The sequence below is a fragment of the Strongylocentrotus purpuratus genome, unplaced genomic scaffold (assembly GCF_000002235.5).
Source record: "Strongylocentrotus purpuratus isolate Spur 01 unplaced genomic scaffold, Spur_5.0 spur5_scaffold_10, whole genome shotgun sequence".
NCBI classification, from domain to species: domain Eukaryota; kingdom Metazoa; phylum Echinodermata; class Echinoidea; order Camarodonta; family Strongylocentrotidae; genus Strongylocentrotus; species Strongylocentrotus purpuratus.
The window spans coordinates 12,395,109-12,421,080 of record NW_022145595.1 but is presented as its reverse complement, the minus strand read 5'-3'; the positions used below and the strand labels follow the sequence as shown (position 1 = coordinate 12,421,080).

The window sequence follows — 25,972 nt, the reverse complement described above, 5'->3', positions numbered from 1 at the left end:
CCGTGTACTCTCCTTTCTTATTATTTCTTTTTTTTTCATGAACCATTTTCGGAAATTAATAATTTTAAGGAAAATTAATTATCTAGCCTTCCACCACCACCTGTATTTTGTTGTTTTGTTTAACTCTGTTTCTTTCCTTCTCCCCCTCTCCCTCCTCTCTCTCTCTCTCTCTCTCTCTCTCTCTCTCTCTCTCTCTTTCTGGCTCTTTGTCTCTTTCCCTCTATGTCTATCTTCCTCTGTCTCTGTCTCTCTGTCTCTTTCTGTCTCTTTGTCTCTTTCCCTCTATGTCTATCTTCCTCTGTCTCTGTCTCTCTGTCTCTTTCTGTCTCTTTGTCTCTTTCCCTCTATGTCTATCTTCCTCTGTCTCTGTCTCTCTGTCTCTTTCTGTCTCTTTGTCTCTTTCCCTCTATGTCTATCTTCCTCTGTCTCTGTCTCTCTGTCTCTTTCTGTCTCTTTGTCTCTTTCCCTCTATGTCTATCTTCCTCTGTCTCTGTCTCTCTGTCTCTTTCTGTATGTCTCTCTATCTATTTCTCTTTCTCTTTCTCTCTCTCTCTCTCTCTCTCTCTCTCTCTCTCTCGCTGTCTCTCTGCTTGTCTAGGTCTCTTTTTCTTTCTCTCTTTCTCTGTCTTTCTATCTTTCTGTTTCTCGCTATGTCTCTCCCTTTCTCTCCCTCTCTCTCTCTCTCTCTCTCTTTCTGACTATCTATCTCTGTCTGTTTCTCTCTCCCTCTCTTTCTTTCGCTGACTGTCTGTCTCTCTCCCTCTACTATTGCCATTATTTGGTTTCATTGTACGCAACTCTCCTTTAAAAGAAACTCAACTGTGTTCACATTTGAAAGTATCATGATATTCTATAAAAATTATTACATTCTATTGAAATCAGATTTATCCTTGATGATGTGTGATTAATAAAAGCTAATATTTCAATCCGGGAGACATCAAGCTTCGAATATTCTCTTTCCATGTAATTACCCAAACTCCAATTTCATTGTATTGTCTCTTCCTTTTCACCATTTCCACTGTCTTTTATAAAAACGAACCAGTTGCTTTATTGTATGAATCGGTTCGTGTTGCCTCAGATAAGAAATACTTCAACTACAAGGACAAAGTAACTATATTCGTATATTGATCAATCAGGCGCAATTTTATCTCTAAAATGGACAAGAATAGGAGGATTTCATTATCTCACGATTCCGCAAAGAGAGAATTCAATAGGATTTTCGGCTCGTGTTACCATGTCATTTCTGTTGCATTAACTATTTTGAGTACGGCTGCGATCGGGAGCTTTGTTGAGGCAAGGAGATCAAATTTCACTCATCAACGAATGTATTCATTTATTTGTCTTCATCAATATCGTATTTTGATATATATCAAGATGAAAACTACTTTAATTCAATATCCTTTGCACTAATCAATACATTAGCGAAATCATCAATCAATAACTTTAAACTGTCACTTTTCATTTATTTTCATTATTGTTTTTCTAGATTTTTATGACATTTCGTATAACTTATAGACTAAGATTTGAAAATTGTTGATATAAATATTAAATATGCTGGCAACTACTTTCGTAAGAAGTCTACCTAAGGCAATTTCAATAGGCTTTGTACTGTACGTCACCTATTAAAGATAAGATTGAGTTATGGTCATGCGATTGCATTGTGAAAGAAACGGTGTGGAGTAGATCAAAAAAGGTTGATCATCTAGCATATAAGTATTCGTGTGTATTTCAAGGTTCTGGAATCACCAACATGATAAGAAATGTGGCCCAGTCTTGGTAAAGTTACAAGCACGTACACAGAAAGATGTATATGGGACTACACGAACACGTGGCGTAAAAATCCGTCCCGATGTTTACGATGTTACATGCAATATTTAGAATATGAAGGCATTTGAAGAGCCATGCTTTTCAAGGAACATGTTTTATCTGATGTTTTTCCACATTTGCATAATAACAATTATGACGCTCTCAAATTATTGTTCGCCTCTTCCCAGAACTCAACCTTCTCTTTAAAATGTGGGAACATGACGTATTACGTAATCCGAACTCAATTCAAATGAGATATACAATAGAATATTGATATTGACCTTTAGCTGATTTTTCGAAAATAATTGCGATCGTGTTTTATTTATATATCATACATTGATATAAGTTTAAGGAAATACATCAGGCGGGTGTTTCACAAAGATCCTAAGTAGAACTTAGCTCTAAGTTGGACTTAACAATTATGGAAAGCCATTAGCTTCTTTGAAAATATTTTATAAAAGTTATTTTACGAGGCATAAAATGTTGATAAATATCATTCATATTTTCTATTATCACAGGAGATTTTATGTTCTTGATGTGGAATTTATGAAAAGTCAAAAATATTGGAATTTTTGCTTTTGAATTTATTTTATTTTAAGCACATGAATGGCTCTCCATAACTTTTAAGTCCAACTTAGAGTTAAATTCGACCTAGGTTCTTTGTGAAACACCCCCCAGAATATATTACATTGAATAATTTAATTTTCTGAAATAGATTTTTTTTTAAAAATTAAAAAAATATTAAAAAACTTGTTGAATTGAATTTTTAAAAAATTCTTCAAAGTTTATGTCTCCAGAATATTTGTTATGTTAGATTTCTAACTTTTAATAAATGCCCGTGCTCATTTATTCTTCTTCTTCTTCCCCTTCTTCTCCTTCTTCTTTATCTTCTTCTTATCTTTCTTCTACCCCTTCTTCTCATTCTCCATGTTTTCCTTCTTCTTCTTCTCCTTTTACTTCTCCTCTTTCTTCTTTTTCTTCTTCACCTTCTCATTCTTCTTCTTCTCCTTCTATTTCTCCGTCCCCTTCCTCTTCTTCTTCTGCTTCTTCTCATTTTCCATGTTTTCCTTCTTCTTCTCCTCCTCCTATTTCTCCGTCCCCTTCTTCTTCTTCTTTTTCTTCATCTTCTTCTTATCCTTCTTCTTCTCCTTCTCTTCTTCTTACACAGGAAGTTATCATTCCTACCGTCTATTCTTAGCGACAGATACAATTCAAAGACTAATATTTGAATGATTAAATTCGGTTTTGTTCGGCATCCCATGTTATTTAGGTTATCGCCGTATCGACGTTACTTAAAGGTACTATGTCCCATTTGCAGGCCAAAAAAAATGAAAAGGTTAAATTCCAACGGCATTTGAAAGACACTACTCATTTAGAACTTCCCTAAAAAAAGGGGGGCTTGAAAATGTCTTTAAGTGGAAAAATAACGACTATTAGTTGTCAAATCGACTTAGGAGCTATAGAGCCAGTAAGTAGTAGTCTGATTTTTTTAGACCACTGTATCGAATGGTCTTACATTTTATGCTGCGCAAAGATTAATCAGTTTAATTTTGGCCATTACAAAAGTGGGTTATTGATGTAGGCAAATGCTCATGTACCCTTTACAGCTCATTTTAATATGTATGTTATTCAATATCAAAGATGAAAAAAGCCAGTCAGTCACTCAATAGTGTCTGACAGTGAAGTCTAGCAAGTAAACGGATTTCCTTGCATAATTTGAATATTAGGACACTGCTAAGGTTTAAATTTCACAGATAGGACATACATGACATATTCATAATTCTTGCAAAGTTCTACATAATTTTAATGTTGGCTGCAAAAGGGACATAGTATCTTTAACAGATGTTTTTATTTCAGCTATTTCAACGTTAAGCGTGAAAAACTTATATGTTTCGTTGCAGGAAATACCATAAGCAATGATGATCCTTTATATCAAATTCAATAAAATTAAAATGAATTAACTTTATTTGCACACTGCTCTCAAGTTTCCAAATCCATGGCTGGTATTACGATATTATACGCTTAGCAGCTAACATGTTCTGCCGGAGGCAATTCAATGTCTATAATATAATTGTCCCTCCATGAAATACCTCTTTGTCCCCATATCGAGATGTGAAATTTATCACTTAAATGGAAATCTCTCACGATGGGAGAAGAAAAAAAATCCTCTGGATTACTATTACTTTATTTCAAACAAAATAATCAGAAGCAAACATTATTCATACACTCCAAATCTCAGACAGTCAGTAAGTGAAAGGCCTCAGGGGATTATGAATATGTTTCGAGACCACGAAGTAATGGATTTGCTCTAATCACGCATTTTTATTTCAACGTGTGTAAAGTATGAAAGGCGTTTTTTAGTGATCATAATGTAATCAAAATTGATATCAGCTTTTTGAGGCGATAACCTCCTTTTGGATTAGGTTATTTTCAATTATTGTATTCATAACATGAATTTATTCATTATATGAATTTATTCATCACATGAAATCAACATCGTCGTCGGAATAGCGGATGAAAGAAGAGCTATAAGTTTAAGAAAATTCGAATGTACTCAAAGTGCACCTACATGTCAGTATCACCGTTAAAAATGCGTTCCGTTACAATGTATGAATCAACCTAAAGAAAAAAAATCTCACCTGGCAATATGTATATATATATATATATATATATATATATATATATATATATATATAGGCTATATATACTATTTATATACTGTATATGATAAAAATTAAAGATTAAAGATAAACTTGAGTACTGGTAATGCGATTGCATTGTGAAAGAAAAGGTGTGGAATGGGGATCAGAAAAGTTGATCATATAGCATGTAAGTAATGGTGTGTAATGCAAGGTTATAGAGTCATCAAAATCATCATAAATTTGGCAGAGTCTTGGTAAAGTAACAATCACTTACACAGATAGATGTATATTGGACAACACGCATGGTGTCGGGGCTAGTACTACCCTGATTTCCTTATCTTTCTATGCTCATTACTCAGCCAGTATACATTTTCTTCCAAAATTGTTTGGCACATGACATTTATTTGTAATCTTGAACATTCAGTGTAAGTTTCGTTAGATTCTGTGAAGATTCATTTTTTTTTTTTTTTACCAGAACTCAAGTTTATCTTTAAGAAGAAACTAAAGGATAACTTAAACAGAGCCGAAGTCACGTACGGAGTCCAAGACCTACTCTATAGCGGGCTTTGTGCTATATGCTAGCGCGTAAGGGTGCGTCGACTACATAGTCTGTCTACTGATTAGTTGCTCTCATGTACATTTAGGGTGTATTTAAAGCCCCACTGTCCTACTCGTAGCTACTTGCTCCCTCTATATAGAAAACTTCCCCAATCGGTGCCTGTTGGTCCCCCATGATCCTCTTTTTCTTTTGTTAGTTGAGAGCTGAGTTAATGAGGTAGCCACCTGTCAGTGACCTCGCTATTTGGTCTAATCCCTTCTGGCCCAGTAATGTTGACGGTCTTTAAAGTAAGTATCATTTGAAGCTTATATCTTAAATAAATATAAAAACATGAACACCTAACGTAGGTAATTGATGCACTTTAAGCGATCAGAAAACAAGAAACGGGCACTATTCACTTTTTTGAAAGAACAAGTTCAAGTTACCCGTTTCAGATATCAGTCTTGATCAATCTTAGCTTTAATTGTTTTCTATGCTATTTGTTCATGTAACCAAAGCATGTCTAATCAAGCTTTAAAAGCAAAAAGTGTTGTTTTAGTTGATAGGCTGAATCACCACCTGTAACGCTATATCTAAATGGTATGGCATTTGACTCGATCGATGAATTTACGGATTCCAACTTTGACAGAGAAATCACCGTGTAAAAGAAACTGTTGTTGCCCTTCCTTGAAACCACACTTACTCTTTACCACCCCCCCCCACATACACACACACACACACGCACACACACACACACACACACACACACACACACACCTCCAGTTCTTAAAATCAGGACTACTTATCCTCCATTTCATCGTCTGTAATCTGTATAAACTCTACAAGTTGTTATACTAAATTTAGAAGGGTTTGGATGTGTTTTAGTACAATTTACCTGTCTATACGATATGCTATATGGGGTCAGTTAGAAACCTCGTTTATCTTCGATATGAATCTACATATCGATCAAAAAAAAGTTACATATCTGAGTCAATCGTCATTCTATTTGGGCTGAAGTATGAAATGAATCACGTTTCGACATCATTCGATTATGTTTATCATTGGATATTTCCCGAAGGAACATCCTGTGGTCGTTCTTATATCTTGCCTAAATTGATATCCGATCTATCATCGGACTTTGATCGGATCCAGAGATAAGTAAGTTTTATCAGGAAAAGGATCATCAGTAGATCATGAAAGATGAAAGTCGTGCAGAAAATTTAGTGTCATGAAAATACATTTACTTCAATAATATTTATCTATAAACAGAGAAAACTGCATTTTAGCTTGAAGATTATATAGATACTCAGGAGCATGTAACAAACTAACTTAATATAAAGAACGACTTTGATGCGATTTCATTATGAATTGCTATACATGTATCGTATCTGTTATCTCCTAAATCAGTCGAACTCATTTTGACCAATAATGACCAATCATGACCAATAATGGATTTAAAGTAGTAAAGATGATTCTCCTGCATTACGAATCATATTGCTACACCAATCAATAAGATAAATTCATTTATTATTTTATTACAATTTTTCAACCAAAAAAAATGAAATCGTAGAGCAACTCTCAATTTGTGATGGGGCTCGTGCCTTCAGCCCCCCACCCCCATGATACATCGTTGAATGAAAAACGATGATTTTCAATATAAAACATGCCTCTAGCAAAAAAAAAGGGGTATAATTTCTTTTTTCTTAATTGTTTTCAAATTAAAAGCACACATTCGTGATGTGTATTTGGGTTTTATGATATCAATATCAAAAGACCACGAATATATTTATAAGATAGAAACCTGTCGTAAGTGTGTCTGAAATTGCGCTCGAGCAAGGGGTTTTGAGAAAGGTATACGAAATCTGCACACTGAGTCGATAACAAATGCGGCTGTGATTTGCCTATTAGTCGTGGCACATGCAAGTGACGAATGCGCAAATTGTCTTGCGCATCCGCAGAGCAGGCGACACCGCTGGGCGAAACAAGCGACCGAGGTAAGCGTGGAATCACTTTCCCATCGTCTCCATCGACATTGCCCGCTCCGGTCACTTCCATTTTCGCGCCCTCCAAGACAGAAGAAAATGACAAGCTTTGTCGTCTGCTATCTTCATTCATTCGTCGTCCGTGGCAGCTCATAATACCGCGCTAAGCATACCAAATGTTTAGGGATAAATACAGGAGTGGACTCTCAGCTCATCTCTGCTCGGAACTATAATAGCTAATCATTTTCTCATGCTTCGCATCAAGAAGTACGGATTGATTTGAGTCATTCGACTTTCTTTACAACGTGAGGATTATTTATTGGCGCCTAGCTGTTACACCACACATTTTCTCTTGGACTTGATCCTGGCATATGAGTTTAAATTACATCATTTTGCTCTAAGCGTGACGATTTTGTTTTTGGTAAGAACGTCATAACTCCTACGCTAGTAGAAAATAGAATCTATATGTTGACCAAATTAATGAAACCATCTTGTGTTCATTGAACTAGAAACCTTTTTTCTCTTTCTAAGGGGAAGGGCGTTGCTATTTATGGTTAGTTCTTATACTGTTCAGCTATCGAGGAGCAGTAAACAATTAATGGTGATAACAAGGGTAACTTATGGGTTTTCACTGTCGATCTTGAACAATCTATTAATATCTCGAAACAGGAGTTTGAACAATATCGGCTGACTTTCGGCGAAATGCCAATTTCCTCTAAACCTCGCCATTTTTCTCTTAGCACAGATTTCCTTTACCGGATGATCTGGGTATTTTAATTGCCACACATCTGTGTTTCAATGACTTTGATAAAGATTTATTTACTGTAAAAGTCTCTTTTACGTTTATCATTCCCTGTATTAAAGATACAGACAATTGTATAGTTTATACGTTTCACAATAGAAGTCCAAATCGACGAATTGCATTTCTAAAAACATTGCTTCAATTCCCCTCATAGGCCTTCCCCGTAAATCTCAGTGTTGTCAATATCCCTTACTACAATATTACCGTGAGATAATTCGTGTTTCATACTACAGTCTACGCGGAGTGCCTCTCGGTTTGGAGGTCGGTGAAGCAGCCGAAACTCGGCCGGAGAAGGTTTTGACTGTCCCATATAGCTCAGCTAGGCAGACCAACCATGTACTGCTACCAGTGCTCGACCATACACCACAACACCAGCCCCGCGGCCGCGGCTCATCTCGGCAACAGCAATGTCTGCCCACATGCATGCGAGGATTCACCATGTAAGTGTATAAGACATTTCTACTTTCCCGATTTAATAAGTTCCCTTTCTCTCATTTTATTCATCTTTGCCAACCAGATAAGAAATCATTCTTCATTCATTTATTCTTTTAAAAAACAAATTTCAAATGCAGAAAATGTACAAGTGGCGTATTCAGTATAATGTGTGATATCATCGTATACACCCCGTCCTCGATTAGACGGCTCGGGAAAATATGAAGACATTTTGCATTGAGGGTATAGGGGGTGCATATTACGCCAACGTGTACACACCCTATACAAATGTTATATGATATTATTAAGAGTATAACGCGCAGATTTTTTTATGCAAGTATATTTTGCTGCACTGCAGAAGCTCCTGATGAGCTCAAAAAGTACACAACAAAGTTAAATGAAAAGATGTGTTTTAGTTTTTGATTTAAAAGTACTTAACGATGGTGTTTCCCTTATTTCTAACGGTAAGTTACTCCACAGTTTTAAGTCTTCCAATGTTACTTTTGTTTTATGGGATGGGGTTTTCAATAAAAGAGTATCTTTTGTATAGCTGCGCAAGTTGTGAGTAGGTTTGTGGTACATGAGTTTAACAGATCTACAATATAACTATTAGGGCTTGACCGATTAGCGCTTTACGGACAATCAACAGCAAATTGAACAATATTCGTTGGCGTACTGGTTAGCCAGTATACGGTCTCTTAAAGCCCCACTGTCCTACTTGTAGCTACTTGCCCCCTCTATATAGAAAACTTCTCTAATCGGTGCCTGTTGGTACCCATGATCCTCTTTTTCCTATGTTAGTTGAGAGCTGAGTTGATGAGATAGCCACCTGTCAGTGACCTGGCTGGGTGGTCTAATCCCTTCTGGCCCAGTAGTATTGACGGTCTCTAAAGAAGGGGTGATCCTTCACAATTTGGAACAACCTCAAACATGACAAACCAGTCTTGCACAAGTGTTTTGTAACCGCTACAGTTGCCTTGTTTGGTAGTCAGGGAGCCCATAATAATAATTATAAGCTGGGTAACAAACCACAGCGTAGGCCTACCTCTACACAAGCTAGGGAAAGTAATACTCTTCGAGATTTCATATCTTTCGAAATGTACCGGCGAGTGAAAAATACACATTTAATCATTAATAATAATAATAGTTGGTTCTTTTATAGCGCTCATTTCTGTCAAACTTGACACCCCTGGCGCTACACAGTATTATTACCCCGGCTTTAGCATGGCAGCCATTATGGCACTATAGCATTTCAAGGAATTGATTCCTGCCAGGTACCAATTTACCTCACCTGGGTTGAGTGTGGCAAATGCAGAAACGTGTCTTGCCGAAGGACATTAATACGTGCCGCGGCGGGACTCGAACTGCGAACCATTGTGACCAACAGTCCGGTCACCTATCTACTAGACGACACAACTAATTTACTACAAAAAAAATATTCTACTTTCTTCATCTCAACCAGTCCACTTAGAGTTACTTTAATAGAACAATAATTCTTTTCAGAATATAAAAAAAGCACTTTGCAACAACAACAAAAAACGATTTTCCAGAAAACGTTGTTTAATCTAAGGCATCTATGATTTTTTTTTGTCTCGGTAAGCGTTGAAAATCATGATCGTAAATGTTTTCCGGGTTTTACATTAATAAACTTTGAAAGTGTACAAAAATCATCTTCGGCATCTCTCATTTCCTTTTCTCTCTACTAATCATGCATTCGTAGTTTTAAGCTCATGTGGGGCTTAATTTTTCTCGCTTTCTTGTTTTCTTTCTTGAAACTAAATGTTTTCAAATCCACATTGGAGACGCAATATTTGTCTCACATTTCATCTTTCTTGAAAGGGAGTCAATGTCTTTTTTTCCCCAAGATTGTTGTCGTTTGACGTAGATTAAAAACACTGAAAGAGGGATGTCTAGGCTGATGTGTAGGATGTTGTTGCTTATTAAAGCCTTCTTCTTTCCCATATTAATTTGGTTTTTCTTATCCATATAATCGCGGATCCTATTGGCAAAGTGACAATTGATTCTCCACACAATTCATTGAGTTTTCCAATCCGATTCAAATGGGGTGAATCCTGAAAAATTATATTATTATAATAATATTATACTATGATCTAATTGTACAAAGACTAATTCTGAACTCTCCCCTGTAATTCTTTAACAAAGAGGATTTTCAAAACAGCGATAAAACTCTATCTGAAACCAAAAAAATGAACAGGATCTATCTATATTATGTGTGGTTTATAATTATTATGTTTATAACCGACAGCCAACGCCTGTCTCTCGTGAACCTTCAGGTATAGCTTTTAAAAAGGTCCACAAAATAGAGAGTAAATTGGTTTCGTGGGCTTGTTGGTCTTTTACGGTACATAGCCTTAAGACCAAGATAACATTTATACCAAAATCGATTTAATAATCTCTACAATTATTGATATGATTATTTTCATTACAGAAATGCCCGTTACTCATATTTCTTCTATGAATATGTTTCTTCTCCCGAATTATGTACTTAAACTCCGAAAGTAACTTGGTCACGAAGGTCTGAAATCTTCAACCTCTCGTTTTCCATCTCTCTGTTGAATTTTATTTGCATGCATATCGCTGCAAACGTATGATTTTCATTTTTCTTCAGTTACCCAGCAGAGTAGATCGTTCATGATCATTTGTAAATAATCTCATCATTAAAATCCGGATTAAGTTCGAGGCCCTTCATCCTCTTTGTGATAGGTCACTCGTTGGAAAATCCTAGAAAAAAAGAATATGAAGCCAAACAAGCCAATTTATTCATTAAATTAATTAACCGTTTCTGCACCGTTCGTTTACTTCAAGATAACATACAAAATCTTTTTGATCCATAAATCGTTTTTTATGACAATAAATCTAATTAACTCGCCTTTATCTCTCTGCATATCCGATCTCCCCCCCCCCCCCCCCCTCTCTCTCTCTCTCTCTCTCTCTCTCTCTCTCTCTCTGCATACGTGCATGGCTGTATAGCTATTCTTTCTTTGTTTATGAACCAAACCGAATTAACTTCTTTGGAATCCATATTAAACTCCCGCCTACTTATTTCCTGCTCAAGGTATATTATTTGATGTGCAAAATCCCAAGTTTAAACAAAAAAATGATTGTTAGAGAATCCTAGAGATAAATATGAAAGCAAACAAGACAATTTATTCATTAAATTAATTAAACATTTTCGGCAACATTCGTTTAGTAAGAGATAAAATAAGATGTCTTCTTGACCCATAAATCATTTTTTTTATCACAATATATCTCGTTAACTCGTCTTTATCTCTCTGCATATCCGATCCGATCTCTCTCAAGCTCTCTCCCTCCCTCCCTCAATACCCTCTCCCTCTACCTCTGCATACGTGCATGGATGTCTAGCTGTTATTTCTTTGTCTATGAACCAAAACCGAATTAACCTCTTTTTAGTCCGTATAAGACTCCCTCTTACTTATTTCCTGCTCAAGATATAATATTTGATGAAGAAAATCCAAAGTTTAAAAAAAAAATCGATTGTAGGGAAATCCTAGAAGAAAAAAAATATGAAGCCAAACAAGCCAATTTATGCATTAAATTAATTACCCATTTTCGGCACCATTCGTTTAGTAAAAGATAACATAAAATCCGTATTAAGACTCCAGCCTACTTATTTCCTGCTCAAGATATATTATTTGAGAAAGAAAATCCAAAGTTCAAAAAAATAATTGATTGGAAAGCACATTACTCCAACAATAAAACCCAAATCCAGGAGATCCATATTTTTTGTATTCAAGAACTGTATACCTTAAAAACGGTTTATGCACACGTGAATGCGTATTGGGATGTAGGTATTGTTTCAGAAAGTAAGATGTTGGAACAAACGTTGTAAAGTTTCTTGTTGAATATGTATCTACATAAACAACAAATTTACGGTATGCCTAGTAAATTTATAATAAGATAGAGAGAGAGAGAAAGTGAAAGAGAGAGTGAGTGAGAGAGAGAAAGAGAAAAATAGAGAGAGGGGAGAGAGAGGGGGAGAGAGAGAGAGAGGGGGGAGAGAAAGGAATTAGCGCAATCTGATCTTAATACCAAAACATCAACAAAGTAGGCGTGATGTAAACTGGAATAACATTTTTCTTACCTATTTTCACGAAATGATTGTGACAATATAATTTTTTGCTAGATAGAAAAAGTTTATGTCTACTCAAAACTTTACTGATGAAAAGCTTGATCGATAAAGATTGAGTTCTGAGAAAGATACCTACTTAAAGATAAACTTTAGTACTGGTAATGCGATTGCATTGTGAAAGAAAAGGTGTGGAAAGGATCAGAAACAGTTGATCATGTAGCATGTAAGTATTGGTGTGCACTGAAAGGTTCTGGAGTCATCAAAATCATAACCGAGTCTTGGTATAGTAACAAGCACTGTACACAGAAAGCTATGTATGGGACAACACACATGGTGTCGGGGCTAGTACTACTTTGATTTCCTTGTCTTTCTATGCTCATTACTCAGCCAGTATACATTTTCTTCCAAAATTGTTTGGCACATGTCATTTATTTGTAATCTTGAACATTCAGTGTAAGTTTCGTTTGATTCTGTGAGAATTAATTTTTTTTTTTTTTACCAGAAATCAAGTTTATCTTTAATCTCTCAATAAAAAATCATATTGTCAATATCATTTCAAGAAAAGAGAGGACTGGAACAATTCCAACTTTATGGGCAACAGTGGATCTCATTATCAAGTCATGTGACCTAAATCTCATGATCAAATCACATGACTGGTCATCGCACCGATCATAGCTGGTCGGATTAAGAACTATTGCTCTTCCAAATATCATTATTCAGAAATCCAATGACTTATGAGGGTAAATATTTGCCGGAATTCTTTCATCTCACGAACTTGTGGCACGTGAATCTATGGGTAAAACCAAAATGGCGGCTGGTGGGTGGATACACTTACCGTTTCTCTCTCTCCACAAATTGCCCCCAATGATGAAATTATACCGCACCCTTCTTTTTCAAAACCTAATTTAACGTGTTATTTAAGTATCGCTCTGCTATCATTAGCGCCGTGCATTATCGCTGTATTAACTCACTACTCCCAAATTGTCAGACGCCTATTGCAGTAATTCTTAAAGCACTCAAATTGCATCCCTGAAAGAGAAAAGCAGAGGAAAGTGAGAAAAGGGAGTTGAGAGGAGAAGGAAAAAAAAATCTCTAACCGAATTTCTCCGCGCGCGGTGCCATTAATCTAATATAACTCTGGTTTCACTAAAGGGGCAAATTTTCTTGTCGAAAAGAGACGCTATTAGCAAATTTAAGTGAAAATCGTATTTCGGTGAAATTTGGTTAAAGTGTTTGGGCGGACGGGCATGTGCTCTCTTAGATGGGCTGATAAAATAAATGTTGTCTCTCTCGTGTTCTTAATTTGCCAGTTCCCATCACGCGAAAAGGGCGCTAAATTCAAGCCAATATCAATAGAATTTAAACAATCTATTCCAATTTGAGATCACATTTCCTTCTTTAGAAGCTAGTTATCACATACGGGACGACTCGTGTGTCTCTTTTTCCACCCCGGCTAGGCGGTTACATATAACTCAATTTCTCGTTATCTCTTTTCTCTCCCCTCTCTGTTTAAAATTATCTTGATTTGTTCTAGTGCATATGGCCTGGTAGACTAACTATACCGAGGCCTCTGTTTCACTGCGGATTGAATTAACCTTCTGCCATTTATCTCATTCTACTCCCAACTAAATTTTTGAGAGGATTCGAGGGGTTTGTGCTTCTTTACAATCATTCACAAGGGCAGATAGTCGGCACGAATTCATTTTCAATTCTCAAGATTCGAGACGTTTTTAAATGAATTTCCTATGTTTAATTTCCGCAAAGTTAAATGGATGATGCGGTATACCTACCAGAAAAGCAACTTGATGCAAATGTAAACGTGGAAGTTTAGTTCATGAATAATAAGAGAAAAATGTATGACTCCTGTATAAGCAATTAATAATGTCATATCATGAAGCTTTTAAAAAGCTGGGTATAAGGTATGAAATTGGTTTGGCATAATTAATGACTATTCGAAGTTTTTCCCGTCTTTCTGGGAATTGAAGACTCGGTAAACAATATGACATTAACAGGGATTCGTTTATTTAATCACGGTTTCAATTAAATTTTACAATGGAAAGAAGAATGTAATTAGCCTATATATTTTCTTCTGTTTGTGTGGATTCTTTTTATGTAAACACGAAATTATGTCACTGCAAGATTTAGAGTTCCATTTTCCGTTTTTCGCAGTGTGATATAAATTGTTTGACACTATTTGTGATCGTACTTGAATTTTTCCATAAAATTGGGCTTTGATATCGGCCCTTGTGACTGCATTCGATGTATCGTTTGTTCATCTTCTCGTGCAGTTGATAATTATATACGTCCACACCCTCTCTTTGTATATTTTGAGGACACCATCACTTTAAGCCGTTCCTCTTCTTCTGTTTTCAAATGTAGTATTTATACGTTTAATGAACTTATTCTGTGAAGTACTTATATGTACGTGACTATAAAATATGTTATAGAGTTGACCATAAAATATGTTTTTTATAGATGACATTAAATCAAGATCCCTGGATACCCAACTAATAAAGGAGATGTGATGAATAGGATGAAAATCAAAGCTTGAAATAGAAAGTGCGGTAACGAGATATTTTTTCTATTAAAGAAATATTAGCTTATACTCATGCAATTTTAAAATTCCATAAAAGTCAGACGTTACAAACAAAATCACCTACAAGTCCTTGCTAATGTGAATTATCATCTGACAATAAATACACGCAAACTCTACTCTTTGGATAATCTGCCCCAGGCTCTCTCTCTCTCTCTCTCTCGTTATTTTTTTTAAATATTCTGTTTTATTGTGGGTGTGTCTTATTTCACGGCAATCCTTCTTCCCAAATTATAGTTTACAACGCAACCGGATAAATCATTGATACTTTACCGCATTTTAATGCAATTATGGCTGTAATAATGAGGCAGGGAGATGCATATCAGGCTTGTAAGTGCCTCTTTCCTAACAAAAGAGTGATTTTTTTTTCTCGCACTGTCTTTTTCTTTCTTCCATTTTTTTGTTGAGTGTCAGTGATTGTTATCAGCAGAATCAGCGTTGCGAGTAATAAGATTCGGGGGCTGGGAGTACAGTACTTCGGCTCATGGTTGCTTGGGGAGGGAGGGTATCAGTATAGGGAATATAAGGGGGTGGAGAGGGAAGGGGAGGGGGGTAAGGAGATGAAGAAGTTGGTATCAGTCTAGGGGTAGAGAAGGATGGGAAGAAGGGGTAAGGAGTAATTTAAGCAAAGGGGAAGAAAGAGATGAAGAGAGGGGCAAGGAGATGGGGAGTTTGGTATCCTTGCAGAGGGGAGAAAGAGATGGAAAATAGGGATAAGGGATGAGGGTAGTATGAGATGGGGGAGAATGGGAATAGAAGGGGATAGAGAGGTAAGGGGAAGGGGGTAAGGAGATGAAGAAGGTGGTATCAGTCTAGGGGTAGAGAAGGCTTGGAAGAAGGGGTAAGGGGATAATATGAGCAAAGGGGAAGAAGGAGATGAAGAGAGGGACAATGAGATGGGGGAGTTGGTATCCGTGTAGAGGGGAGAAGGAGATGGAAAGAGGGGTAATAAGGTGGGGAGGCTGGTATCCGTATAGGGGAGAGGGGTAGATTAATGAGATGAAGAGGGTGTTATCAGAATGAATGATGGTAGTTACTAAGTTCAGTATGTTATTATTATTTGGAGGCTAACCCCCCCCCCCTCAAACACCCTCCTTGAAAAAATTCCTGCTTACGCCATTGGTAAGGGGTGAGGGGTAGTACCAGTATAGGGGAAGAGAGGTAGAGGGTAAATAAATGAGAAAATGACTTTCATCGAGAATAAGAATACGCCAGGAAAAGTAATAATTCATTTAATTATCAATATTTTGCTCTTAAACAAAACGAGAGAGATTTTGCTTGTTGATTTTCGACAGGTAAGGAACACCATCATAGAATTGTTGCATATTGTATTAACCTTCAACTTTTATTTTTATACCGATAAAGACTTCTTCTGAATCTATAACCCATCGACCTAGAAAGGTAATGAAATATTATTCTTCGTTCTTTGTAATGAAGTTATTTTTCGCATGACGTCGATATACTTGAAGACAAACGTTTGGTTTTGTCCATGTCAAATTGCGAAAATAATTAGTTTATAAGTAGCCATGACAACAGGTGACAGGGGTGAGATATAATTTATTTTCTTAACATAAAGATAAACAATATTTATTTTCCCGAAATAGAATAAAGATTCGCCTCTTAACTTAATTAAACGAATACGAACAGATGTTTCATAGAGGTAGCAATGAAGAGACCCCGTTCTTTGCGAAGATATTCCACAATCAACTTAGAGAAAGAGAATGATATAGTGATGGAATCGAATGGTACATCCGGTAGAAAGAATTTAAAGAAGGGGGAAGGAGGGTAGTGAATTACAAAAGGAGTGAGGATGAGGGATTGATCGGGAGGGGTACAGAAAGCTAAAAAAAATATTAACAACAGTTACGAAATAAAGGAAAAACTAAACACACTATTCAACTTGATTCGTTGGCATGAGTATACGTGTTTACAAAGGAAAATTATTGATTTGTAAATTATTTAGTCTCCAAAATATTAGCATTGGGATGAAATGGCAAGTGGGGTTACAGAGATGCTGCAGAGATAGATGTAATATTGAAGTAGCAAACTAGAGAGGCTGAAGATGAGAGACATTGAATGAGATAGTGGGAGCTAGAGAGAGAGAGGGGGTAGATATAGAGAGAGAAGGAGAGAGAGAGTGACGAGGACTTCGCAGCCACTGGACCGTGTATTATTCATGGCGAGGAGAAGAAAAGCGAAATCTCAAGGCTCGATCGCCGAGTTATGAATAATTCAATTACAAAATTATCCATCTTCCCATTTGCCCGTAATGCAATTACGCTGTGAGCGCAAGGGGTGTGCGCAAGCCCATTGCAATATTGAGCGCCCGGCGTCACATCGCGGTATAATAGCGAGTAAATCGGTGAGCTAATGCTCCAACTCATAATGGTTTTCTCGCTAAATTTAATTCTTTAAATGAAGGACCTTTGTATCAGCGTTGAGAGACAAGAGATGTACGCACTAAACACGGATAATGGTTCCGTGTATGTTTGTGAGGATTGTGAAGTCATGTTTTTTTATTTTCCCACCTAATTCTATGAGGAGTTTTTACTAATGGGAAGTAGATGACCACGATTATTATGGTGGCCTAATTAGGCGCCCAGATTAGATGTATGCACTCAAGCAGAGGTGTATGCCTCGAGCTTTTATTTCACCAAGCTTAATTAGCTCGCAAAGTAAATTACTACATAAGATATAAATTATGGCAACAAAATAATCAGTTTCATAATGAATAGCCAACGCCTTTTATCTTTTCATACTATGTACAATGAAACAATCAGGCTAATTCAGTCGTCAGAGTACGATTTTGGTAACTTATATCGAAAATTAAAAAAATAGGGAATCGGTAGAAATTAATATTTCTGATAAAAATGTAGAACGGCATTAATAGGGCAATAGAGTATTTTAAAAAATTTAAAAAAAATAAAAAAAAATAGGGAATTAAGTCAAATCCTTTCATACATATTAAATATTTGAAATGGAAAATGATATGATTGATATAAAATGCGACAAATTCTAAAACACGGTCATAACAAATCGCCTAGATATTCGTAGGAATTATTCAGGATCGTAACAGTTTTACAAAATCCTTTTTTCGGTTATATTTGTTGAGAGAAAAAAGTGCACAGTACTGTTACTGGAAAGGAGTTCCCGGTTTTTTCATGTCAAAACAAATCAGCTGAAAAATCAGCACACAGTTTGTTTGTTTTTGACATGAAACATGGAGAGTTTATGCCTTCCGTCCATAACTTCATCGAGCACCCTGTTCTTTGAACAAACTAAAACTAAACAAAGTCACTGAATTATGTTTTTGCAGATTTTCTCCAAAAGTCACTTTTCCACGTACCAAATGACCGGAGCACATGCCCCTAAATTGACAATTTGGACATTTACGGATTTCTTCACGCTAAAAGAGAGATCCCTCTTAAATATAATTTCATTGTATCAAGTCGTCAAACTTATTGGCAAATGCGATTATCCGGCGAATGAGAGAAGGCTTTAGAATAATTGGTGCGGTAGTTGCTAGAAAGAAGAAGGGGAACATAATAAGCTTGACAGGTATGGTGAAATCGGATGAACTTCGCCCGGCGTGCCCGTACAGCTCTCCAAACACAACTATTCGATTAAAAGCCTCGCGAATTTGTACAGTTTTCGAGCCTCGCCCGCGGAAAGGAATTTTGCAACAATTTAGTATTTTTAACTGGCAGACGACAGTCATGACACACAGGCTCTGATGGATTTCTAAAAAGAAAAGAACTCAAAAGCGGAAGGAAGTATGGGAGAGTGAAAGACAGAGAGGGAGAGCGAGAGAGAGAGTGCGTGTGTTGGTGTGAGGGGGAGAGAGAGGGAGAGAGGAGGGAGGGGAGAGGGGAGAGGGAGAGAGAGTGGGAGAGGGAGAGGAAGAGAAAGGGTGTATGTGCGTGCGTGTATGTGTGGATGGGAGGGGAGAGGGAGAGTGTGGGAGAGGGAGGGGTGAGTGTGTGTGAGATAGAGAGGAAGGGAGTGGGAGAGGAGTGGGAGAGGGAGTGGGAAAGTGAGAGAGAGAGAGAAAGAGAGAAGGGGGAGGCTGAAGGGAGAAGGAGAGAGAGACAGATGGAGGGAGCAAAAAGTCTAAAGGATAATGGTCAATTATTAATCATACCATTTGTAGGTTTTTGCCGGCAAGATACATAGTTTTAAAAACGACCATTTCAAACTCGATAATAATTGATCATGATTTAAGCTAATGCAATCCACCAACCGAAGTCTTTGTTATATCTTGGCCATTTTTAATTGTTTAGTGGTTCTCTTGACCAAACGTTTTTTTGTCCGACACATAATTACAATTTGTTGGCATTTATCAAAAGGTTTTGCAGGGTTTGTGAGAGAGGAAAGAGAAAGGCGAAGCAGAGGAACAAACCGAACAAGAGAATAAAACAAGAGGATAATTCAAGGGCCACTCGCATCATAAATCAGAACCACGTTCTTAAGAAAAAAAGGCATCTCGTTGATTGTCGTAATAAGGACCGTCGCCCCTTCCCCCTGCTCCTCTTCTCTCCCTCTCTCTCTCTCTCTCTCTCTCTCTCTCTCTCTCTGTTTCCTTAACCAGTAAAGAGACATAGAAAGATAGCAACAGAGAGTCAGAGACAGACAGAAAGGAAGATTTGAGCGATGACAAGATGATGACGAAAGAGAAAGATGAATAAATATCACATCTCGTTTTTTCTAGTGATATAAAAAAAAAAGAGACAGTAATAAAGACAAAAATTAAAGATCTCTACTGTATCGAAGTTCAGGAAAATGAGAGAATGAGACAAATAGAATGGGGTTTTGAGGAACGCTATTACGTCCAAAAAATAGAGAGGGAGAGAGAGAAAGAGAGAGAGAGAGAGAGAGACGGGAAAGGCAAAAGGGGAAAATGAGAGAATAAGACGACTGCCGCCCCTTTTCCAAAATGAAAGGAAACGAGGTTTTGAGGCGACGAGATTCGGGCAGCCGGAGAGAGAAATCGCAGACACGATTGTAAGTGAATTTAAGAGGGGATAATTGAATGTGAATTATTTGGGAAATTTGGGGAAGAATTATCGGGGAGAAAATTGGGCGGATCATGCCTCAGTTGAACCAACAAAGCACGTGACATTGATGCAATGTGTTCACAATCAGCAGAGAGATAGAGACAGAGAGGGAAAGAGAGAGAGAGAGAGAGAGGGAGAGTGAAAAAGAGACAGTGAGACAGAGACAGAACGAAAGAGAGAGAGGTGATGTTGAAAAGGAATAATTGGTTCAAAAGACGGGGGCGGTGAGATAAATACAAAAGTGCAACAAATTCTGACAGCGAAAAAAAAAATGATTCAAGATGCGTTTTGGAATGAGTAATATTTAGGCAGGTGAGCAAGAATGATGCTATAATATGAAAAGAAAACTTAATTTGTTAGAAAGGTGATGATGTAAGAGTTAAATGTGAAGTGAGGTGCTAACAGGTAAGGAACGCTTTGGGTGTGGTTATTTTTTAGTAGCGCTCGAAAGTGCATCATGCTTAGAACTTAGCGTATTGGGCATTGGGCCTTTAAAGCTAGAGTACGCCCCATCCTGTTTGGAGACGCAAAAATGCACATTATCTTTGAAACTCATAAACGAGTGTTTTGTCTCATTGGTATTTAGCATGCCTACGGCTCACACCGGGAAGGTATACCACCCCCCCCCCCCTTGATACCTTTTTGGATATGCCATTTATGTGTATACTCTATTGGGTACCTCGTTTTCTTATTTCGAAATAGATATATTCGATTTGAATTGACTTTGATATTGACGGTTGGTACGCATTTGAAGTGAATTAAGTCGCCAATTTTTTTCGCTTTTCCCTCAGATTCGGAGCTTACGTACGGAGGTGATTTGGACGAGACTTTTGCGAGAAGGAAGCAGCGAAGAAACAGAACCACGTTTACTGTGCAACAGGTATGATCGAAATGCATATATTTTAAAGACTACAGCGCCCCCACTCCTTCACTATAGCTTCGGGATTACCACCGAAAGTTTTATTAATATATTCATTTATATGGTATCATAGGAGCGCCCCGCCAAATGTTAAAATACTGTTATACGTGGGGACCCTGCACAACGTAAACAGAACGGAACCAGTTCTGTTTAAACTAAGTCTATATTTCTCCATGTATGTTTTAAATAAACGTAGGCCTATACTGACTTTATTATGTATTCAGAACTTAACCAGTGCTGTTTAAACTAAGTTTATATTTATCCACGTATGATTTAATGTGTACTGAGTTTATTACGTATTCAGAATTGAAAAATGAAGAAATGAAGAAAAATTTGTTTTAGTTACAATCAATTATTTATCATTTATCTTTATCCTTTTGTAACCCTGATTCCTTGGCAGCTGGAGGAGTTAGAGTCAGCCTTTGCTAAGACTCACTATCCTGACGTGTTCACACGCGAGGACCTGGCACTACGGATCAATCTTACAGAAGCCCGTGTACAGGTAACTAACTTCATTAACATACAAATAATACACAGCAGTGAGGGCATTAGTAAGAATTACTTGCACAAGGTACCTTTGGAACAGTCTAACACGCCCGAGGCGATAGCTGAGGATGTTTAGACGGTTTTGAAGGTGCCGAGTGTAGGTAATTTTTACTAATGTCCGAACAAAATGATGTGTATTATTTGTTTTATAAGATTATGTTTTATTTGTTTTAGAAAATGATGTTTTACATGATTTTACTAATGACCGGTCATTAGCATTTGATAATGACCGGTCATTATCAAAACTATACGTGTTAGGCAAAATATGCCTTGTCACGTGTACGTTCTCAACCAATCATTTGATTAGGATCCACGTCATCATCTTATAAATACTAATACCACGTAGGGCTCTTTCAGATATCAAGCGGTAAACCGCGGCGAGTTTCTTCTATTCTACTTTTTTGTAAGTGTGTAAATGAATGGCAACTGTACGCAACAAAGGTCCTACACATATTTACTTCTCTATGTGTTATCATCACAGAAATGTGAAGCGTATCATACCTTACGTCATCAGAAAACAAATAAAAACCGCCGCCGGTTACGTCTCCATATATGAACGAGGTTTTATAGGACCACAACGAACAGGATGTCTGAAAAGGGCACAAAATGAAAGTACAAAAGAAAGCCCAAAAATAGAGATCATATTCAACAATAAAACAGGATAAAATACACTTTATGCTATTATAAGACCTAGACATTTTTTACAGAACGGCAACTACGGGGGAGGGCATATGCCCAAAATAAAATGAGGAAAAAGTGAATAGTGAGATGAAGAAATATATTTAATAGGGAAAGGAAAGTGACTTAAAATGACTCCTCTGAAATATTTGCCCCGTTGATTTTCTCCCTTGCGTTTCATTTCTTTTTAATACCTTATCCTCCCCCCGGCCTCTCGTCGGAAAATCGTTATCTGAGGACCCTTTCTTTGTTTTAATTTTTATTCAATTTTGGTACTTGGTTTGTTGGTTCTGTGTATTTGTTTTATGTTCATTTTTGTTTGTTTGTTTTGTATTGTTTGTTTCGTTATTTTGTTTGTTTGTTTGTTTGTTTCAGTTTGTTATGTTTTATTCTTTAGTTCTTTTACCCGAATGAGATGTTCTTTCATTCCAACCCATTTGCTATCCAGCAGCTACTTCAAATTTGATACCTATATTTTTTAAGATGTCAAAGAATACGATTTAGCTAAAATCTTATACAGCATAACATTATGTAATAAAAATATATCACATGGCGGAAGAGTTCGACGTCTTCAAGATGCAGATGCGACTAAAACAAAAAAGGGTCTCGCGAGTCAAAGTCAGTTCTACATTTAGAGCAGCAAATTGAAAACAAGATTTTCTTCCAAACGAAAGAATTCGAGAGGCAAAGTAAATAAGATAGCTTATTACCAAACCTCCTTCCCGACTAATCTCATAGAAGCTAAGATGTTAATGTAATTTGTCGCGCTCTCGTCATCAAATTAAAGAAAAGATAAGAGTATTAATGGTAATCTAGTAGCGAATGTACCCCCAGGGGAGCGTGTACACCATCAGATAGGTCTATGGGGTCCGTTTTACTCGTTGTCTGATCCTGCCTCTCCACCTTCCCTTCCATCTCCCATCTCACTGCTTCCACAATCCCCTCTCCGATAAATGAAGAGCTTAATTCCAAAAGGAGCTAAATCCACTTTTGATGAAAATTGAGTTATTGATATCAGAACATTGTTCATTTAATTACCTGTCTTTCAACAAAATCATTGACCTAAATTTTGGGAGCAATTATGAAGAAAAAAATGCATCTTCTAATATCACTTTTCCATAGACGCCTGTACAAAATCTGGCAAACAATTTCTATTTTCTCTGAAGTTACAAAAATGGATTCAGCTCCTTTGGGAATTAAACTCTTCAAATATTGCCACCTGAAAAAGGCTCTGAGGCACTTTCGGCTGTATAAGTTGATGTATATTTATGAAGAAAGTATCACCTTACAAAATTCAAATTTCGGCACATGTTTGGCTTAGGATATAATTGATATTCGGTCATGCTAATTAAAGTATAAGTCACTATCCTTCATATTTCTTAGAATTAAGTTTTCTTTATCTTAAATCCTAAGTGTCTGTCCTCCAGCTGTGATTAGTGTCAATCAATGCTAATTTTGTCAAAACGTGTTTATTGTTAGAATCCCATGGACTACGGAAATCAAAGATAATCTTATGAAATAAATCTTCTATCACGACAATAATCCGATAACAGCTCTTGGTGTCAGCCTATAATCAATATCAATTGATTAATATATTCATATATTCATCGAAGTATTCATGACTTCGTAATATCTGACAATTAATTCTTTGAGTTTGAAAAACTGAAAACAACAGTCGAAATGTACTTTTTAAGTAAATTGATGTTTAGTTGTTTGTGTTTTGCTCATTTATATCACACTTTGAAGACATGCATTTGAAGCAGACTTTTCTAAAAGTTGATAGAGGTATAGACTTCCAAATTTCCGGGGGGCTCCTCCTTCCTCAGGGATGACTATGTTAATGGGTGATCAGAATACTTACAACAATAATATTATGTTCGTAGCTTTGTTATAATAATATTTGTATATAGATATGTATCTACAAAGTCATGTGTATAATATAAAGTGAAAGGCTTATAATGCACAGATATAAGTGAAAGGCTTATAATGCACAGATATAAGTGAAAGGCTTATAATACACAGGCATAAGGTACAATACATTAAAGCCATGCTTAATAACATTAAAGTAAGTATGAAGATAAGTTCATTACAGTAATACGACTTTAAAAAACAAATGTGATGTAAGAATTTTTAATTAAGTATCAAGAGTGAATTAAATGGAAGGCAAAATATGAAGAAAAAATAGAATCTATATAATATAAGAAAAGTAGATAAGTTCATTCAGATATATAGGCCTATACGTTACACCCATATTTTATGACGTGATGTTTTATCAAGCTTCAATGCAGGTTTCATACAGACACTAATTTTCTTTATCTAAGTAGACTGTAGAGAATTAGTTAACCGAGCTTCAAACTTTCTGTTAGATAATATTGGCAAGTAGATTAAGCAATTTCCCACATTTACCATGGCATTAGCGATCAAGGGCCATCATCACAACTTTGATAATAGACAATGATGTGTATTTTCCTGCTTATCCCCCCGTAATCACATCATATGGCTGTTAATTGGAATGATGAGTTAATGCATGGGTCCTCCATAGTCATTAAGTTCACGGTTAATGCGTCGGAGGCCTTCGTGCCGAATTTGACGACGAAACCGGTAAATCAAGCCCGCGCCCGTGAACGGCGAGATGGTGCACCCGTGTCATGGAGACACCACCACCACGTGCATCCAATTCCCTGGCGCGCAAAATAATTGCATTTTACGATCTAGTAAATACACATTGATTGTTTTCTTACAAACCGGATTAGATCCCCCCTTAACTGCTAGGTTGGGAAAAGTGAGAAAGATGGGGAAATGAAAAAAGAAGAGGACAGAAGTCGTTTGATGGTGATGGGTGGGAAGGGATATTCAATCGCAAAATAGTTTGAAATACTAGCAGGCGATGTATGCGAAAATGCGTTTTTGGCGGTACTCAAGCGCGCGGAGGGCTAATTGGCTTTGTGCGTTTCACCGGGTTCGGGCAGAGAGAGGCACGTCCCAAAGGAGCAATGCATCTTCCATGAGATAATGTAGTGTGAGAGAGAGAGAGAGAGAGAGAGAGAGAGAGAGAGAGAGAGAGAGGGAAGGGAGAGAGGGGAGTGAAATAAAAATCACCGCCTCTCCAGATTACCAAATAGATTTTTCTTTCAGTGGCGTTGAGTTCCATAAACACTTTGAAAAATTATCGGCATTAGGCGCGCATGGCTGCCCACACGATGATGGCATTGACAATTATCATCTTCCTCGGTATCTTTTAATCGGCCTTTCTTTATCTAATGGATAAAATAGGAAACGAATTTAGGGAAAGAAAGGCCGCTTGCTAACTACATTGCCTGATTTCCAAATGGCCTGGTTATTGGCATATACATTTATGTTTCCCGTGCTAACTAATATTATACGTAATTGGGACAGCGAGTAAATGCAATCAGCATTATTTGAACCGGTGTTAATCACGGTGTTCGTCATCTACTCTCCATCATGACAAGGCGTTATCTTTAGTAGTCGTCAGGAAATGATCGGTTGAGATTTAGAAGATTAATTATTCATCTATGATATCATCTCGTACACAGTATACATTGTTACCCCTTTCGCTAATGTTCGCAAAATTGAAGTCTGAAATTTTACACGCTTGGCTGCCTTCTACGAGTGTGGTCGCATAAATCATGCATTCATAATAATTTCCTATCCCGATCACCATTTCTCTTCTACGAGTCCATTTACAAAATGAAACTTTTTTATCCAGTTTATCCTTCTTAATTTTTGTCCTCACCCGCATCCGGGTATTATCCTGATTGTCTGCCCTTCTTCCTGTCATAGAATGTGGAAATCAGAGCCTGTGAGATGATGAAAATTGGATTATTTATGAAATATTGGTCTCTGGGCAT

The 25,972-nt window shown here is 36.9% G+C and overlaps 1 protein-coding gene across 1 annotated transcript in view; it reads left to right on the top strand.

The window, feature by feature from the left end:
• Positions 1-6,925: 6,925 nt before the first annotated feature.
• Positions 6,926-25,972, top strand: part of LOC100890782 (dorsal root ganglia homeobox protein) — a 30,602-nt gene continuing 11,555 nt past the window's right edge. Inside the window, exons 1-4 of the mRNA XM_003729786.3 lie at positions 6,926-7,389; positions 8,004-8,210; positions 20,752-20,840; positions 21,280-21,381. Coding sequence (XP_003729834.1) covers positions 8,105-8,210; positions 20,752-20,840; positions 21,280-21,381 — 297 coding nt within the window. The 5' untranslated portion in view covers positions 6,926-7,389; positions 8,004-8,104. The remainder of the gene's footprint in view (positions 7,390-8,003; positions 8,211-20,751; positions 20,841-21,279; positions 21,382-25,972) is intronic.